The sequence below is a fragment of the Seriola dumerili genome, unplaced genomic scaffold (assembly GCF_002260705.1).
Source record: "Seriola dumerili isolate Sdu_G_001 unplaced genomic scaffold, Sdu_1.0 BDQW01000019.1, whole genome shotgun sequence".
Lineage (NCBI taxonomy): Eukaryota > Metazoa > Chordata > Actinopteri > Carangiformes > Carangidae > Seriola > Seriola dumerili.
The window spans coordinates 199322-218002 of record NW_019174274.1 but is presented as its reverse complement, the minus strand read 5'-3'; the positions used below and the strand labels follow the sequence as shown (position 1 = coordinate 218002).

Below are 18681 nucleotides of genomic sequence, written 5' to 3'. Positions count from 1 at the left end.
AAACTTGCGTTGATGTAATTCCAGTGTGTAAACTCTCTATTGCTTACCTCTATTCCTTTAGAAGTCTAAGTGGAAAAACAAAACCATCATGAGCTCCATGCATCTCTCTATCTGTATAAATAAAACGTCTACCAGTTGCACAAGCTGCAATGATTTGATAACGGGATGAAAAGAAACTTTCTTTGACTGAACTTTATTCTTTCTGTCCCCCTTGCTTACCTTTCTTAACCTTTTCTCCTCTCATCTTCGCACACTCCCTCTGTTCCTCCCCCTTCACCCTACCCAAAGCAAAACACAGTCCCTGGCCTCTTCTGCCATCCTCCTTTTCTCCCATTCCCTCCCACCAGCTCTCATCTTACTACCACCTCCCTCCACGCATCCCCTCGTGTTTGCCCATGATTTAAAAAGCTGTTCATTATTCATGCTCCTTCTCTGTTCGCATATCGACCATACTAAGCCTTTAACTTGACCAAATAGTCTTAGGCAGCTCGCTGCCCTGCATGCCCCTTTACCAGAGGGCATTCTAGTAGTCAGTACAAGTAGGACTCTTGGAGATGTGCATGAGTAAATGAAGGTTTAACCTTGCTTTCTCGCTGCTGTATCACCCATTGGTTTAAATTGAAAAGCCTCCCATGTACAGCTTGTGCCGATATACACACAGCATACTTCAAAATCCTCCCTCAGCAGGCTCTTAATCAATATTTTAATATGGGTACGCTCTCAAATCTATAATACATGCATCTCTATCTCGATTTCCCAATCTCTATCAGGGAAGTTCGTGAATTTGCCAATGGATCCATGTGTCTGGAGTGTGATAGCCAATGTGAGAAGATGGATGGGAACACCATGACATGTATTGGCCAGGTAAGACACCCCTGAATTCCCTTCAGACACCCTCAAACTCAGCTTTCTCCAAAAGTAGAGTTTTCACTTAAAATTTAAAACCACTCCCCTCATTTTTCTGTGCAAGATAGCCTTATATCTTCTACGTGCTAAAGTGGGTTTCCAACTTATTTTGTGGGAGTCTATCTTGTTTTGCAGGATTTCAGAAGATATAAGTGCTGTGTTTGCAGAGGTGAATGGTAGGTTAATGGGAGGAATGATAAACTACTGTGGCTACTTTAGGAGGCATGCTTTTGGCAAGCACACATACACACTTTCAAAACAGCAAAATGAGATTAGTTTCTGACCTTCCCAAAAAGTCACTGTTGGTCTCTGGTGTGATCACACCACAACTCTCCAAAATGTTAGAATTTCCCTTTTAGAATGTCAGTAGAGATGCACAAAAAACATGCACCCATGAGCACCTTGTGTACAAATAAATCTGCTCATGCAAGGCTGCAGGAGTCATTTCATTATTTGCAGTGTAATACTATACACCAGAGGTTCCCAAACCGGGGTCACTGGCTGATTAGGGGGATAGAATAGCACAAGATATTTATTTCTGTAACACAAAAGAATATTTGTTTTTGCAAATGTGCTTTTTTCTATTGAATTTCTGGATATTTTTTAACCCCTCAGGCCATTAAAAACTACAACAAGGGGCCATAAATTGAAATTGCTTTTTTTTTTTTAAGATAAAGGCAACAAATCCCACAAAACAACCAAAACCAAAGTTGTCCACGAAGTATTAAGAAGAAGTACAGTGGGTGACTTCAGAAAACACATGCAATTGCAGATAGACAAAACCCAAGCAAATTATGAAAACACTAAAAGGCTATTGCTTGGAAATAGTTTATACTTTCAATAGCCATGCCGTTGCACTGATTGGCATGTTCTTATATTAGAATAAACTCTGGTAATGTAGCTTATTTTCAGTTAAACCTACTTACACCATCCTGGTGCCATAAACACCCACTAGTGCACCCAATGTGCATTAATCCGCAGCTGAAAATGGTCCCGAACAAATATTTATTTACTCATATTTGAGCAGCTTTTGCTAAAAACTACAGTGCCCAGCTGTTTCAGGAAATGACTTAGCGTTTATTTATTCATATCATTAATAATGCCGCACCACACAGACAAGGCAAGGATGTCAAAAAGCACTGCAGATAAGCACATTGTTATTTGTGGTAAGATTATCTTACCTTTATCCTTCAAGAACCAGGGAAAGTTTGATTTACACAATACCTAAAGGTTGATTTTACATGTGTAGTGTTACATAACAGGAAGTTGTATTTAATGTGCTGCACGACTTATCTAGTGGAATTTAGTAGTTGTGTGAGTAACCTTTTCTGACTGCCCCGGGAGAGAGAGAGAGAGAGAGAGAGAGAGACTCCTCAAGGATGCACAGAGGCTGCTGACTTTGAGATGCTGGTCACAGTTGAGTAGTAAATAACACCAGAGTCAATCATCCACAGGCGCCCTCGCACACAAATACACATGCATACGGCATACGCGGACATACTTGAATGCTCTCAGACATCTGTATGCACCCACAGTGGTGCGCACACACACATGCATTGGCACAAAGATGCAAAGTGAGAATAATGTTTATTGATGGTGTGCGTCTGAATGTGTCAAACCGCGTGAGAAGCTGTCTATCAGGTCAGTTGTGGTCGTCATTAGCAACAAAACCAGAACTCCCAGGATGCAACGGGGCTTCGACTCGCACGGGCATAAACACACGGATCTGTGCACAGCTGTAAATTCACACTCAAGTCAGCATCTTTGTTGCCTCAGACACACACACGAGCATAAACACACACTGAGTAGAGTCAGTTCTTCTCTTACTTCTTTTATACAAATGCACACACACACACACACACACACACACACACACACACACACACACAATGCTATTCATCTTACTTATTCATGGTTCTGCTGCAGCTGAGCTCATGCTCAGTTACCACTTGTCATCTCCTCCATCATCCTCGATGTACCGTTCTTTGAAATGACCTGATTCCATATGCATTTTGCCCATTTTCACAGAGGTTGCATTGAAATACAATCTACACAGTTTCACTCGACACATTATAAATCACTGAATGGACTTCATGTGGGTCCTGCTAGATGCATTAGCCGTGCTAGGAATTGAACAAATTGACATGATTCCCCAGGTTTGAATTTGATTCTTCTCTCTCTTCTCATATATTTTTCTCTATTTTCCCTCTTGCTTTATCCTACTCCATTTTCCATAACTTTATTTTTTCCTGCTGGTTTCCTTCACCTCCGCCCATCAATTTGTTCTGCATTTCATGCTCCCTGTTCATCCGCCCCTTTCCCTCTTACTAATCCTTTTACTGCACCCTCCTCCTTCCTTCCTTCTTTATTCTCCCCTTGTCCACCACCTCCTCCTAACCCACCCTCTCATCTCCCTCCTCCTTGTTCTGCTCTCCTCTCAGGGCCCGGACCAGTGTGTAAAATGTCTCCACTTCAAAGATGGACCCAACTGCGTGGAGAAGTGCCCCGACGGGCTGCAGGGAGCCAACAGTTTCATCTTCAAATACGCCAAGGCCAACAATGAGTGTCATCCCTGCCATGCCAACTGTACCCAGGGGTAAGAGCAGAATGGTACATAAAGATGTGTCTGTGTACAAAAATTCATGAATTTCTTTTTAAGTGTTTGCTGGCCTTCCTACTTTCCTGAGCACCCTCTGGTTTAGGTGCTTTTATGCTGTTAAAAGCATCATGAAGACACACTTGCATTGCACCCAGGTGGCCTTGTGGACATGCAGCGCCTCCCTCCCAGGCAGTGAGCAAGGGAAAGAGTGAGGGAGAGCAGATGACTTATTCTAGCAGCCTATTAGAATCTAGTAGATTCCCTGACCTGTAGCTGGCTCCTGGGGGCCCACTGGTCAGGAGCAGAATACATTGACCCTTAAGTCCATGTGCAGTACAGTGCAGATGAACTCTGACTGAAGGGATGGTTGCAGAATGACAGTTAGTACAAGGAAGATATGAAGACGGGGGGGGTGAGTACAGTGGGAAAATGTAAGATCAGAAAGACAGAGAGGAAAGGTCGCAAATGAAGGAGTGGGTGGGAGATTTACCTGAGAGCAAGAGCTACATTAAGAAATGTTTCTGTTGGAAAATACATGTTATATTGGCTGGAACAAAGTGCATTCAATTCATCTGTGATCACAGTAAGTTACAAATCAGAACTGGTGCAAAAGGTCACCCGAAGAGCTCCAAATGAGCATAACATTATCATAACAGAGTTCTCAAATCTTCTGCATTACGCTGTATATGTACCCAATCGACCTCATTATAGACTTACTGTAGCCACAGGACAGTGTTCTCTCTGTGTGACATTGCTAAAATAAAATAAAGAAATTGATTTATTTTGCTTATACCAGAACTATAAAGAGGATGCCTGCTGGTCTTGCTGTCAAAAAAACAATGAGGTTTTTCCCTGTTTGGAACTGTACACAACCAGAAAGAGTTGCTGAGAGATGGGTAAAATGGGACTATGGAGTCTAGCACTGGAAGCTTTTAGGCAACTAATCAGTAGAAAATGAATCTACAACAATTTTGATGAGTGATTAATTTGTTAGAGCAAAAACACCGAGCATTCTCTGGTTGCATTCTGTAGCTCCAGCTTCTCAACTGTGGGATTTTTGCTTTTTTCTTCTTTTTCAGTGTGAATTTTAATATGATTTGGTTTTCAGCCATGATCTGACAAAACAAGCCATTAGAGGACACAGTTTTGGGCTCTGGGAACTTATGATGGGTATTTTTTACTATTTGCTGACATTTTTAGACGAAAAATTAATTACATTAATTAATAATCTGTTGTTTGCTGATGTAACTTTTGTTTAGTTTTGACTAAGTAGCTGATGCAATTTTGGGCTTAAAGCAGTTGTTCAACATCTTGGGAAATACACTTAGTGCTTTCATGTCGAGAGTTAGATGGGAAGATTGATACCACTCGCGAACTGAAGCTATAACCAGCAGCCAGTTAGCTTAGCATAAACACTGGAAACAAAGGGAACCAGCTAGCCTCAAAGATAAAAAACTCCAGCATACTAGCACCGCTGAAGTTCATGCAGATTATTTTCTTTTTACCTTTGGCTCATTGTTAGCAGTCTTTGTGTTGAGCTTCCCTCACCATCTCCTGGCTATAGCTCCTGGAAACAAAGCATTATTTGCTTTCCTTTTATACTTTAAGGGTCCCACATTGTATAAAGGTAGATGTCCATGTCTTTTTTTCATTATAAAGCAGGTCTAGGTTCTATATTCATACTGTCAAAGCTCAGTCCACAGAGAAATGCACACAGCCTGTATTCAGAAACTGAGTGGTAGCCGTCAGGACTTCCGGTAACTTTGTGATGTCACAACGAAGCAGTGACCACTCTCAGCCATGCCCCAAGCCCCGCTCACCTAGACCAACCATCCAACCTTGCAGGATTTGACTCAGAGCCTCCTCTCTTCTGATTGGCTCACTGACCTGTTGTTACTAAAGCTCCAGAGAGATGCCTGAGAGAGGAGATTTAAAACTATATTGAGATGGTTTTTGGTACTGAAACAACTATATCTTCTTATGGATCAACACTTTGAAATAAAACAATAAAATATGGGACCTTTAAAGGGCGATACAGATGACAGACTTATATACATAGTTACTTAATATGACCACTAGATATCCGAGTGCTAAAAGTCAAAATGCAGGGCTGCATAGAAACCTGTAAATAAACCCAGGGCTTAGCCATTACTCAGCTGTCTAATACAAGAGACCAAAGCAGCACTACTCTTCAAAAGCATGCAGTCTGTGGATAGAAAAGAAAATGTGCCTTCTTTACCAGCAGGGTTTACATCTCCATCCTTGCTTATCTTTGAAGTCAGCGTGGCTGTGACTTTGAACTTGAGACCTTGGCCTTTTACCTTTTCACTATTACTGGGAGCGCACCACGAGGGAAGCAGCTGCAGAGTCGGTGGATTGGTCAGAGAACAGAGAGAAGATGACTGGCGAGGGGGGGTGTATGACGGTGGTCTCAGCAAACAAAGTTAGAACACTGAAACCTAGCAACAGAAAGATGGCTGGAGAGATGATGTGAGGAGGAAAGGACTGCATGTTCTGTCTCACATAGCAGGAGGTAATTTTATTTTACTGTTGATAATGTTAGTGCAGTTTTAAAAAGGCAGAATGAAGGAGTTTTGAAAGAGTAGATGGGGTAAAGAAGGGAAAATAGGGGTAAAGAAGACATGAAGGTAATGGATGCAAAAGAAGCAGGGGAGATGAGTGTCAAAAAAAGTAAAGGTAGGAAGCAGAGAAGAGGTTAAGTGTGAGGTTGTAATTCTTCCCATGACAGCTGTCATTCGCACAGATACACACACCCACACATTCCTGACGCTGTGAAGACGAATCTGTCGTTGGCATGACAACTCCTTCATCGTGCCCTGTCATTTTGTCCTGCCCTCCAGCCACAGGGTGCTGTGGATTAACATCGAGATAAAAGCTGAGGCAGGGGATTTGAGGGGTATGAGCCAAAGTGAGACATTTCAGAGGTCAGAGGTCAGTGTCAGGAGGAAGATGGCACCTGTAGAGCTCGCAAAGAGTCCGAATCGGGCTAAAAGACACTTGAACAGGGCAGATGAGCTGTGCTGTTTATTGAAAGACCATTCCTTTGTTCTCTTGTTGACTCAGGAAGGAAACTATGTGGCTCCTGTGCACACACTCAAACTCACATCCACACACACACAGACAACATCGGATACAGACATTGATTGCCTGCTAATTAGCGATTTGGTGCACCATTTAATTGACAACAAAGCGACTTCGGAGGAGCCACAGTTGTCACAGATTTAATTCCAAAGTTAGCCTGCTCTCCTAATTTGCTATATAATTTGTTGTGTCTTGTGTGCCCATGCAGCTTGCAGGCACACACACACACACACACACACACACACACACACACACACACACACACACACACACACACACACACACACACACACACACACACACACACAGAGAAGCATTGAAACTGTTCTCCTGTGTCTATCCTGCTGTTCAAAGTCCTCCACTCAAGGAGGGAGAATTAATGAGCAGCTAAGAGTCTGCTCTAATCACTTCCTGCTTACCTAATGTTAAAGACTCCTCTTCTCAGTGATCAGAGTGGTAACAGCACTACGTTCTAGTGGCTTTGATTGTTGAGATAGAAAGGAAAAATAGATGGGGTAAATGTGATTCTGTTAAAGATGGTGATTCACAGAGAGAATCCCCTGAGCCAGTTAAACAGCAAATACAGAAGCGAGGCATTCTTAATTTCAAATTAAAAAATAGATAAAAGATTTGAAAGGCAAGGCAAGGTCATTTACGGTGGAGTTTTCAGATCTTTTATGCTGAAAACAGCTGCATGCTGGGGCAGAAAACGACGATGGGAGCAGCAAGAATGAAGTGGCACCTTCGAAAACCAAAACAATCAGCTAAAAGACAGTAAAAAATACTCCCTAGGGCTGAGGGGAATTGCAAAGTCAGGCGATAATTATCTGAAGGCTGGTAGTCTGTCGCACTTATGTAAAAGCAGCTGTATTTATGGAAAAGGCCTGGCTTAGATGTTAGTAAAGCAGCTATGATGGGGCTGTATTAGCTTGCTAACACCCCTCGAAGGCTCAACAGTAAACCCTGTCACCCTGGAATTTATTCATCTACACGCCACCTACACTAACCTGACACCGGATCTACCCCGTGTCCGCAACATCACACCCAGTATTTCTCAACCTCATCCCTTAGTTCCAGCTTTGACAGTGAAGAAAGGTACATATACTCAGATGGTGAGAGAGCACCTTAGTATCTTTGACTTGAATTTGTCTGTTTTCCCTTTACTTTCCCTGCAGGTTTAACAGAGCACCATGGTTAGCAAATGCTCTGAGATCCAAATGAGTCAGGAATGTTTTCTCAGTCCAAAAAAAAAAAAAAAACAATTTAAATGTCGCGTATCACAAACAAGAACAATGCTTTCCCACCAAAATGCTTCTCTCTGTCATATTGACAAGCGGTCAGCCGTGCTTGGGATTCAATTTTCCACCGGTCCCTGCCCGGTGACAGCTGATTGACACGGCGGAAAGACAACATGAGGTTTACTCATAACCTGTTCCTGATTTAATGGATGATCTCTCTGGTTTGTCTGCCCCTGCAGGTGCGTCGGGCCAAGGCTTCAAGATTGTGTTGGGATGATGGACAGGTAAGGGATCTCAGGATACATTTGTAATGTGGCACTGGGAGACAACCATCAGATCCTGCCACCGCTCTTTAAAGTCCCTATTAAAAACGGTCTCTCATCACACTCATTAACAAGTCATACAGCGCTGCATCGTTGCTCTGTCAGTCTTGTTTATACATTTGAGAGATAACAGTTTTTTGTGTATTTGTTAGTCTCATCTCTGTTTTTCTGTTCTCTAATTTGTGTCACTTAGATTTTGGACTGTGTCAGCGCACATGGAGCCCTATTTTTATTAAAGCTTGAGACTGCTCTTGAAAACAAATTTGATGGAGCTTTGAAAAGAAAAAAGACTTGCCCTCAGAGACTTCGAAACTCTCTTACTTCATTACCATACTACCTCTACTATTTCTACTGCTAGAGTCACTGATTCTAATAATCCATCAACATAATATCAACAAGAGGAGTGTAAATATCTTGGGGGACACAACAACAACTACCATAAAAGCGAGTGATCTTTACATTTAGAGCAAATTCAAAAGAGTGAAGAACTCATGAGAATTGAACCAAACCAGCTAAACCCATGAAAGAGGGTCCGGAGCTCCTTTTAAACAGAGGAAACAGAAACGAGACCTTTTTATTTTCCTCTGGGAGGCTTCTGCTGAGTCTCTTGTCCCCGAGTTGTTTTACACTGGCATTATTCCCCCGTCTCATCTGATGACCCCGTGTCGCCTGTTCTGCTGTAAACCTTTTCCTCCTAATTAGAGGAGTCCTTTCCCTTGTCTCTCACCTTGCTTTCTCACTCTCTGTTATTTGTCTCGCCACCAGTTCCTCACCTCTTCCTTTTGTTTTCTCTCAACTCTCTCCCTCTTTCTTCCCTTCGTTCTCGTCTCCTGCGCTGCATGCACACGTCTCTTTCTCCTCCCTTTCTTCCCTTTTCAGGTGTTTTTGTCTTTAGTTTTCTAAATTGCTTTCCTTTTTTTCCTCTCTATATCTTTTTATCTCTATCCCACAACGTTCTTTCTATTGTCGATGTTTCTCCTTGTCTCTCTAACCCCCTTCCGACCTAATCATTCCAAACTGCTGCATTACTATTCACCACATGGCTGTATATCTGATTATGTCGAAGCCCTCAGCCTCTTTGTAAATTTGAAGATCCCCCTTCTTTATGTCCGTCACAATCGATACAGCAAACGCTGTGGCACCTTGCTCTGCCATATCTCTATGGTACATGAGTCTTCCATTATCTCTAGGCCTTGGCCTTCACAGCTAAAAGAGTTTTGAACTTAGAGTATCAGGTAGAAGTGGGTGGTGTTATGCTAAAAAAAAAAGAGGGCACTGATGAGATGAATTGAGATGGGAAGAATAAAGAAGGACAGAGTAATAGAAGGACAGAATTGAGTGGTAGCATAACATAACAGTAGACTCAAGTGCAAGAGGTATGTAAATGGCAAATGCATTAGTGCCATCATTAGCGAAAAGAAGGAGCTTTTAACTGCTGACCTTTAAGCTTGTCTGAAGCAGATTTTCCCCCAAAAGACTCGTAGGCAATTTGTGATGGATTGGCACGTTTAATTCCTCACTTATTTGACGTTTGAGTTATTTCATCCACGATAGAAACGACTCCGCTGAAACACAAGGAAATCCAGTCCAGCATAGCACAAGCTGCAGCTTCTCCACCAACTCAAGCAACAGGAGCACACACACCATCAAAGGCTTTTTTTTCTTCTGACCTGTGAAAATGGAAGCAACAGGCACTTGGAAATAGCCGTGTGCTCATAGTGTTGGCCTTTTTGGGAACATGGCGGTGGAAATGGAACCATTTATTATTTTTTTTTTATCCTAAAAGCAGCCGTGTGCGTATGGGGCTGAGCTTGTTTTTGATCTTAAAGTGAAGCTACAAAATGAGAGGAGGTGTGAGAGGAAGGTGAGGACAGAAGCTGCACAAACTCTCCCAGCAGTCACGTGAAGGCGTCTTGGGTGGTTGCAGTGGATAGTTTCAAGAAGCAGCCGTTTTAATCATCAAACGTTGAGCGCAAATGACTGAAAACAAGCTGCTCATTGCTTGTTTTTTCCATTGGTTCCATTGGCATCAAAGGATCTCTCAGATCGAAGAGAAATGGGCTGATTGATTAGAGCTTTGTGGTCCAGCATCGTATTTCTTAGCTGCAGCCAATCAAGCAGACGACTTGACTCCAGGTTCACGGGTTCAGTCTGAGGTGCTGAGACTATTTTAAAGTATAACAGCAGGTTGGAGAGTTTATCAGCACTGGCTTAGGTTTGCACTTTCTTCAAAGTGCCTTTTAGTTTCTTAACGTTTTCCTACGCAAGCCTAATGTTTCTTCTCTTCCGTTGTCTCTACAGGACACCCCTAATAGCAGCTGGCATTATCGGAAGTCTATTTATCATCGTCATTCTGGCGCTCAGTGTGGCCGTGTACGTTCGACGCAAAAGCATCAAGAAGAAGAGGGCCTTGAGGCGATTCCTAGAGACAGAGGTGAGAGGATAGAGGTCATAATTTATGCTTGTTAGAGCAGCTGAAAATACTGTAGAGTTTTTCTTACACTGTTAACTTGAGTTCATTTTTGTCATAAGATACAGAATTGGAGAATTAATTGTTGCATTTGCAACCACAGAATAAATTAGTCCTAGATTTGTCCTGTGCTATCATCAGCAAATTACTGCTGTATAATGAATTTTATAGATTCCAGAGAGGAAATTGGGAAAAGTTTCCTTAAATACAGCTACCTTATTATTAATGTGACAAAAAAAAAAAACTTTTATTTTTGAGCTCTCTTAATTAAACGAGACAAACAAACACAAACTAGACACTTGAATTGGTAATTTCTGTGCTTTACTGCTCTTTGTAAGGACTTCCCCCTAATCTTATTTTTTAGTTTTTGTTGCTGGACTTCCCTCTCTCTTTGAGTTTGATCCTTGACCTCACTGCAGTTTTTCAGATAGATGCCAACACAACTAGACTCATAAGTGAACCTTGAAATATTAAACCTTGGCCATGGTACTTAGCCAAACCACGCAGTGCGCAGAAGATTTTGAAATTATGCATGACTGCCATCGCCTATTGATCTGGCCTTGGGAAGGGTTCATTTCTGGGAAGCATTAGACACTGGAGCCGACTTTATATTCAAAGGGGAAAGTCAGAGATTGAGGTGTACGTGAGTCCAGGGTTTATGTGCACATGTGTGTTCATGCTCTGGTTGATCACCTTTGTGCTGTGACAAGACACTCTTCCCCTTTGTTTCCTGTGTGTGGCCCAGCAGTTATGTCATCACTGCAGGTCCGCTGAGTGGCCTTGCCTATAGGAGTGGGGCAGGCTGCATGTCAGTCCGCATTAGGATAATTTACAGGTAGAGGCAGCAGTGTTATAGACAGCTGTCAGGCCAGAGATGGGAATTGGAGGAGGGCGGCCATGGGCAGTTTCTGCCTCATCTCGGCCACGCACATCCATCTTAATCAACCGAGCCCTGTTCCGACAGCCTCTTGACCGGGAGGGGAGGCTTCGGCCCAAGTAGATTCGCTAATGTACTGTCATGGAGAAGGAGGGGCCGGAGAGGATCAGGCCGGAGGGAGATCCTCTTTGCCCCTTTTGCATCTCCTTTTATAAAGTTGTCCTGAGACTGATTTTTGCTCCTGCAAAGCTTGGCTCAATACTCCACCAGGAAAACATGAAATATAACCAGCTGAGTCAATTTTTCCATTCTCTGTGGAGACTTAATTGGGTCTAAAAGTAATTAGACATAATAAAATCTTTATCGCCTGTGGCAGGTTGGCCTACAGGTTAAACAGACTGCTCAATAAGTGTAGGTCATGGGTTCAATCCCCACAATGGCCCACATGCATGCACATTAGTAGCCATGTTGCAATGGTCCTAAGCATGACACTGACCCTGCTCGGTCTTTGTAGGTCACTGTGTGTAAGAGCATTAGCTGGATGATGAAGAAAAAAAATCAACAACTAAAAGAATGACCTGACAGTTATGATGTTGTGCCTGCAGAGAGGTGAACGTGTAATCTATAGCCATCATTTGAAGGGTTTCAATCCAAAATACTAGTATATATTTGCATTAAGTGAAAATTCAGAGGTGGTCGTATGCTTACAGGACGCATAATGCTGTTGATTTTGTTGCCAGCGCTCATTTCATAAGGTGTCTGTTTCTTCACCTCACTTGAATTTAAATCCCTCCCTTGAATATTTCCTGTGCGCATACTTTGAGCATACACACAGATACTCCTCTTTCCCCTGTTCACTTTCCCTCTGAATGTTGTTCTCCACTCTCACCCACCCAGCATGCTAAAAAAACCTGCACTCCTTGCAGTCTGTATCACACCTTCCAGAGGCTCTTTTCTGGCTGATGAAACCGCGCGATAGGCTTAGCGCGGCTGGTGAATGTGGATTCTCTATTCAAACGAATAACAGAGCTGAGTCTGTGTCTGTGAATGGAGATCAAGCTTGTCTGGGTGAGGGATTTGGGGACAGCGAAGGCTCAGGGACTCCCCCACCCCCACCCCCTATCCACCTTCTCTCTTTCTCCCTATCTGCCTTAGCTTTTTAAACACAGAGCTCACCTCTTGTATCAGACAGGAAAAAGATGCCTCCAGTACGCGCTGTCAAAACGTGATCTGAGCACTCAGCTAGCATTTCCATATCACTGTTGCACTGTGTTGACTTGCAAAACACACTGCTGTTTCATTTCTTCATTGTTTTCTTTGTTTTACTATTCTCTGTCTATGTCTTTTCTCGCGTCTTCACCTCCTTCTTCTCTTTTTGTTCTCCATTTTCATGTCTGTATCTCTCTTTATCTGTCTCCCTTGCGAGCAGACACTTTATTCTTCTATCATTTTAACTCTCTCTTTCTGTTTTTGTTTTTCCCTCTCTCTCTCTCTCTCTCTCTCACCTTGAGAGAAATATAGAGGCTAATATAAAAAAGCCTGTCTCACACTGTGGTGCCTTTTGAAGAAGCCCCTGAAAACAAATTGCTTTTCGCAGGGAGAGACAGCACAAACAGCAGAGTCCCCTCACTGTTGCAGCACGACCCCAGGCCTTGAACTTTGACCCCAGCCCAATGAAGCAGGACTAATGCGCTTGGAATCGCCCTCTGTTCCTCCCCCTGCCCCCAAGGTCCTCTTCAAGCTGCTTTGTACAGACATGCGCCGTGTGAGTGTTTCAGCACCACAGGCTGTGGATAGCTCTCACACTGCTTTCGTGCTGGCCTCTGCTATCTTATAAGAATTTCAGCATTGGGGAGAGCTGGACAGCTCCCATTGTTTACCCCAGGGCAGGCTGACTGAACAGACTCACGAGACATCATTACAAATGAATGTAGTGCAGCCAGGCATTGTTCAAACAAACTCAACCTTATGTCATATTCAACTTAAGATCTCAGTGATTCAAAAGACACCAAATAAGCCGTCTTGAACCTGTACATCAAACAGAAAAGTACAACTTTTCTGTTTGATGTACAGGTTCAGCCATAAAAATTAAAAAAAACAGTTACAAAATCTGTTCAGTAATCATGGAACGTCAGAGAATCATCTTTATAGTTGGCTCAGATTTAGACTTTAGACAGATTGGTTCGCATTTTATTTGATCTCATTTCATATTTGGTCTCTAAATAATGTCCCACCAGACGAGGAAGCAAAGCATATAGTTAAAACTGTCTATTGATGCTGGATACATCAGGATATGTCACCTTTAAAAGAGGCAAGAAACTCAAAATCTTTATTTTTACAAACCAACGTCATGGCAACTTTCTTTTCCTGTGCAATGAGGGGTTATTATAGACATTCTGGGTGCTCTCCCTTATGGTGTTACCTCAAAAAAATTGGTTTAGATCATTTGGCTATCGCTTATCTATCTATCTGAGTGTATCAAACAGTGATGCCCCCTCCTGGCCCTGCAGAGCCCCAGCGCTGCATAGTTTCCATCTTTTCCTGCTCTTAATCAAGAGCTAATCAGATGTGGGCAGAGAAGAAAGTAGAATAACTTCAAGATACCAGTACTGGTTCCCCACAATGTGGTGGCTGTTAGGCACGGCAATCTTGTTCCACCTGATTTCAATTACGCAGCGCAACAAATGCAGCGTTTTATATGGGTAATGTGAACATTAAAGCGTACACCCGAGGGTTTGCAGAACAAGTTTATGTTTGAGGACACTGTTTACTTATTCAATACACAATAATTCTGTGAATGTATTCTAGCCCAAGGCTTGAACATACTGCTTATTTGTCCAATGAAGAATCCGAATCCTCTCCACCACGCCACCACTGAAGCTCATTTGGCAAAGGCATGGTGGATTATTAGCTGGTAAATAAAGTGTCGTGGAGAGTGTGTGTGAGTCCGAACTAGCTCAAGAGAATTTTCTAGGCCATGGGTCTGCATCTCATTTAATAGACCTCCCCTCTCCACTCCTTCCCTCTCCTCTTCTCCTCCCCTCTTCACTTCCCTTCATCAGTCCAGTCCAGCTTTATCCTAATGGAACAATAACAACTACAGCCTGTTACCATCTGCTCTTATTAGGGCTCTGTCGCCACCTCCCTACGCCTCATCTCTGCTCTCTCTTTCCGAATCACTCTATTTCTCTCGACCTACAATGTGACTTGTTCTCATGTTATCCATGCAGTGTATGCACAAAACACACTGATGCAAATAAGGCTCTTTCCCCAGGCTGATATGATGGATGCGACCAAAGCTTGTCCTTCTTGTCGGCAGGAAGAAAGTCAGCCAGAGTTTCTGTGTTTTTTGATTGGTTTTAATGATGATGTCCATTTGCTGTACCTCTACCAATCAACCTAGATCACCTTGCCCTAAAGAGTCACTAAACCCACCTCACTGGATACAGTTGAGAGTTTTAGTGTCATGGGATGGTCTAAATACTGTCAAAGAATATGAAAGAATTGAGGGGTTGTCTGCAAAATAATCTGCCAGCTCCCAAAAATATATGGATGTAACATCAAGTCACACAAATCAGGCATGAAGCAAAAGATAATGATGCCCAAAGAGGCAGATAAGAAAATAGAATAATAAAAGTAATACAGACAAATTGCAAATAAGTGAACTTTTGATGAGAAACTGAAATAGCACAACAAGTCAATAGTGAATCTATGCAGTTACAGGATAAGGTATAAATTTGTCATAAACAGATATTGGATAATAATAATAGTAACAAGAAGTTGTTTATTTTTTTGTGTATTCAAATGAGACTTAAAAAACCTCAGTGTAGTGACACAAGTGGACTAAATTAATATGCCCGACAGCTACTGGCTTAATACTAATGCTCTAAACCTCTATCAATTAGCCGTTAATGATAGCAGGAGCTACTTACAAGCCTTTCATAATGAATATTTTTTTTAAAGAAACTGATACCAAGACAGAATCCTTGTTATTTTTGGCACAATTATTGTCCAATAAATGTCTTGAATATTTGCTGCCAGTGTTGCTTTTTCTCTCATGTGGAATTGCCAAATGATTAAGTTAGCTTCAGCCTTAAACACACTGGGGAAAGAGAAACAAAAGAGTTTAATATTCTGCATTTATGGCTTATTTTTTTTAATGCAGGAGAGATGCTGTCACTTGACCGTGGGCCAATTTCACCTCAAGGTCCATTTAGTAGCTTTTGATGACATCACATGGTCTTCCTCAGTGGATAGTTTGCCCAGATGTCATGGAATTGTACTTTTGTAAACAAGATTTCAGGACACATTGGATGAAATAAGCGGGTTAAGATCTATCACACAGTCACTCAGTGCTACTTCTGTCATCTCACTCACTTCCCCTGGTATTTATCCCTCATCCTCCCTTCCCCTGCTCCGTCTGCTAACTCACTTCCTGCAGTGATATCTCAGCGGGCTTACACCACGCCCTCCGGCCCGGCCATAACAATAGCCATTAAACGACGTGTCATTGCCATGCTGCGGGCAATGTCATCCATTCTGTGGACCGGCCTGGCGGTGCAATCGCCGGCCCTATTGTGCTGATGGTTTTATATCACATTGAGTAAGTGCTTGTATGGCTGACCGACTGATATATGGTCTCATTATATTGTTTGATGGCCATGGTTGAGCCGGGTGATTATGCTGCTGATAAACCACAGCGAATGTGAGACCCGATAGGCTGATAGGCTCATTAAGACATGTATTGATCGGAGACATTGACTTCTTCTGTGTGTGTATGTGTGTGTGTGTGTTTTGTGGTCTGATATGTTCTGTGTGTTCCTTCATCTTTGCTTTTGATTTGATGTTTGAATCTGTACATCATGCATGTGTTATTGTTGTGAGATATGCACTATATGCTGTCTGGCTGAATTTAGGTGTTATATGTATGTGTATATCTGTGTGCGTGCGTGTGTCTGTGCACGTGTGTGTGGCTCTTCCTTCCCTCTGGCTCAGATCTCTTCACAGCTCGGTTACAGGTGCCAGCCACCGCTCTTTATATTCACTAACCGAGGCTTTGTTGAGCGGCTAGCGGTTGAGGCGGGTGGCCGGCCAGCTGCTGGGATGCTGCTCAGTGTCAGCTGTTCCTGGCAGCCAGGCAGCGTGGAGGAGGCTCGTCATAACCTCGGATTGGAAATTGTTTTGTATGTGCACAGCTGGTGAGCTGCTACTCTTTGTCGGCTGTGATAGTAGCTGACACCGGACTGTGATTTGTTTAGTGGTGGACACGCTGAAAACTTCTCATTCACACCCCCAAATTATTTGCCTGTCATAAATGTGTGTGTGTGTGTATATTGCAAAATCATGTCTGGTTTTGGCTGTGTATTTATTTGCTATAGAAAAACAAAAAGCTTGGTGTTACCTTAAATCTTCTATCCAAGCGTAGTTTATTTCTTATTATTTTAAACAAAGCGGCCTCACCCTGCTGCACTCCCCCAACACCTCTTAAATGTTTTTACTATTCAGGGTTTCAAGAGCAGGAGGATGAAAATATTTAGACTCGGAGCAAAAGAAAGGCAAGCTTTAGGCTTTTAGTATTTTCACAATAAAAGAAGTAGCTGTGAGGAAGGACTCATGTTTTTGGCACTATTACCTATAAAAAGGAAGTGGTTAGTGGGGAAATACTCTAAATGTTTATGTTTGTGTGTGTGTGTGTGTGTTGTCAGCTGGTGGAGGTGCTGACCCCCAGTGGAACGGCCCCTAACCAGGCTCAGCTGCGGATCCTGAAAGAGACGGAGCTGAAGAGGGTCAAGATTCTGGGTTCAGGAGCTTTTGGAACCGTCTACAAGGTCAGCGTGTGTGTCTGCATATGTAAGAGCCTGTTTATGTATGTGTGTGTGTGTGTGTGTGTGTGTGTGTGTGTGTGTGTGTACATAATTCACAAACCAGGCCTCGCTCAAATGCGCAGCCTCCGGATCATCAATCAAACATCAGTGGATCAGCTAAATGGCGAACAAGATACTCGAGCACAAAGTTTCTTTCAACGGAAGCTGCCCTCCCACCAGTAAAACAACCCTTCTTGACAACCTAAACAATAAGCATAAATATTTCCCTTTGTAGCAATGTTTCCTGACAGACATGAGCCTAGGGCGGTTCAAGGACCTGGAACTGAAAATGCTGTTTGTTTGCCAGATTCACTGCCCTTGGCAAAATTATTCATATCACCGCGAAACTCAGCAAACCCATTGAATAAATACTCTATTTCCCCACCACCATTCCTCTCAATACCACTACTGCCGGGCTTGTTGTTCTTTTTATAGCTATATTTTATTACACTTAATCTGCATACATAGTCTACCATCAATTTATAGCCATATTATTATGCACAGCTCCTTGCCTGTAGCAGGTGGTTGACTTTAGGCCCCATAAAGTAAATAAGACTTTAATATTTCCTCGTTTTAATTCTCTTTTCCCACGACTTTATTGAAGGTGTTCAGACTCACCTGAGAACAGGTCGAGTAATAAATCATTTTTTTACAGTGACAAGCAGGTCACGAGAGCACAGACTCGGCCTCAGGAATAGAGTCGGTGCAGGTGCAAACACCAACCTGCAGAGGAAGGTTAGCGGGACAGTAGACGCCATTAAAACATAAGCAGCAGCCATCAAAATCACCGTGTTTATTGAGACTTAGTGCAGTGCATTTATGGTGATTGCTTGTATATTTCAGGGCATCTGGGTCCCAGAAGGTGAGACAGTGAAGATCCCCGTGGCCATTAAAATCCTCAACGAGGCCACCGGCCCTAAAGCCAATGTGGAGTTCATGGACGTGAGTATTTATATTGCAACAGTTTGTGTCTGTTTTGGTCCGTGTGTGTGTGTTCAGGTGTGTGAGCTGTTAAAGCCTTAGCCTTGTCACAGAGATGGCCGAGCCTGTCACTTTGTGGGATTGTGCATTCGGCGGTAAATTCTTATGAGAGTACCACCTCAGTCAGAGCCAGTAATAAAGTGAACCGCACTCCGCTGTACAGCCAGGCATGTATTGAACGAGACTCTATTAAAAAAAACAGCACTTGTTTATGAGATATGGCTTTATTGGAATCCAGGAGTGATAGAAGGGGAGAAGAAGAGGAGCATGGGGGTAAGCTAGAGTTCCCACCTTATCTTTGTCACCTTTCTCCTCTCTCCT

The 18681-nt window shown here is 42.8% G+C and overlaps 1 protein-coding gene across 1 annotated transcript in view; it reads left to right on the top strand.

Moving 5' to 3' along the window:
- Positions 1-18681, top strand: part of LOC111233771 (receptor tyrosine-protein kinase erbB-4-like) — a 110391-nt gene that overhangs the window by 61029 nt on the left and 30681 nt on the right. The window contains exons 14-19 of the mRNA XM_022761663.1: positions 771-864; positions 3348-3502; positions 8085-8129; positions 10470-10602; positions 17221-17343; positions 18223-18321. Coding sequence (XP_022617384.1) covers positions 771-864; positions 3348-3502; positions 8085-8129; positions 10470-10602; positions 17221-17343; positions 18223-18321 — 649 coding nt within the window. The remainder of the gene's footprint in view (positions 1-770; positions 865-3347; positions 3503-8084; positions 8130-10469; positions 10603-17220; positions 17344-18222; positions 18322-18681) is intronic.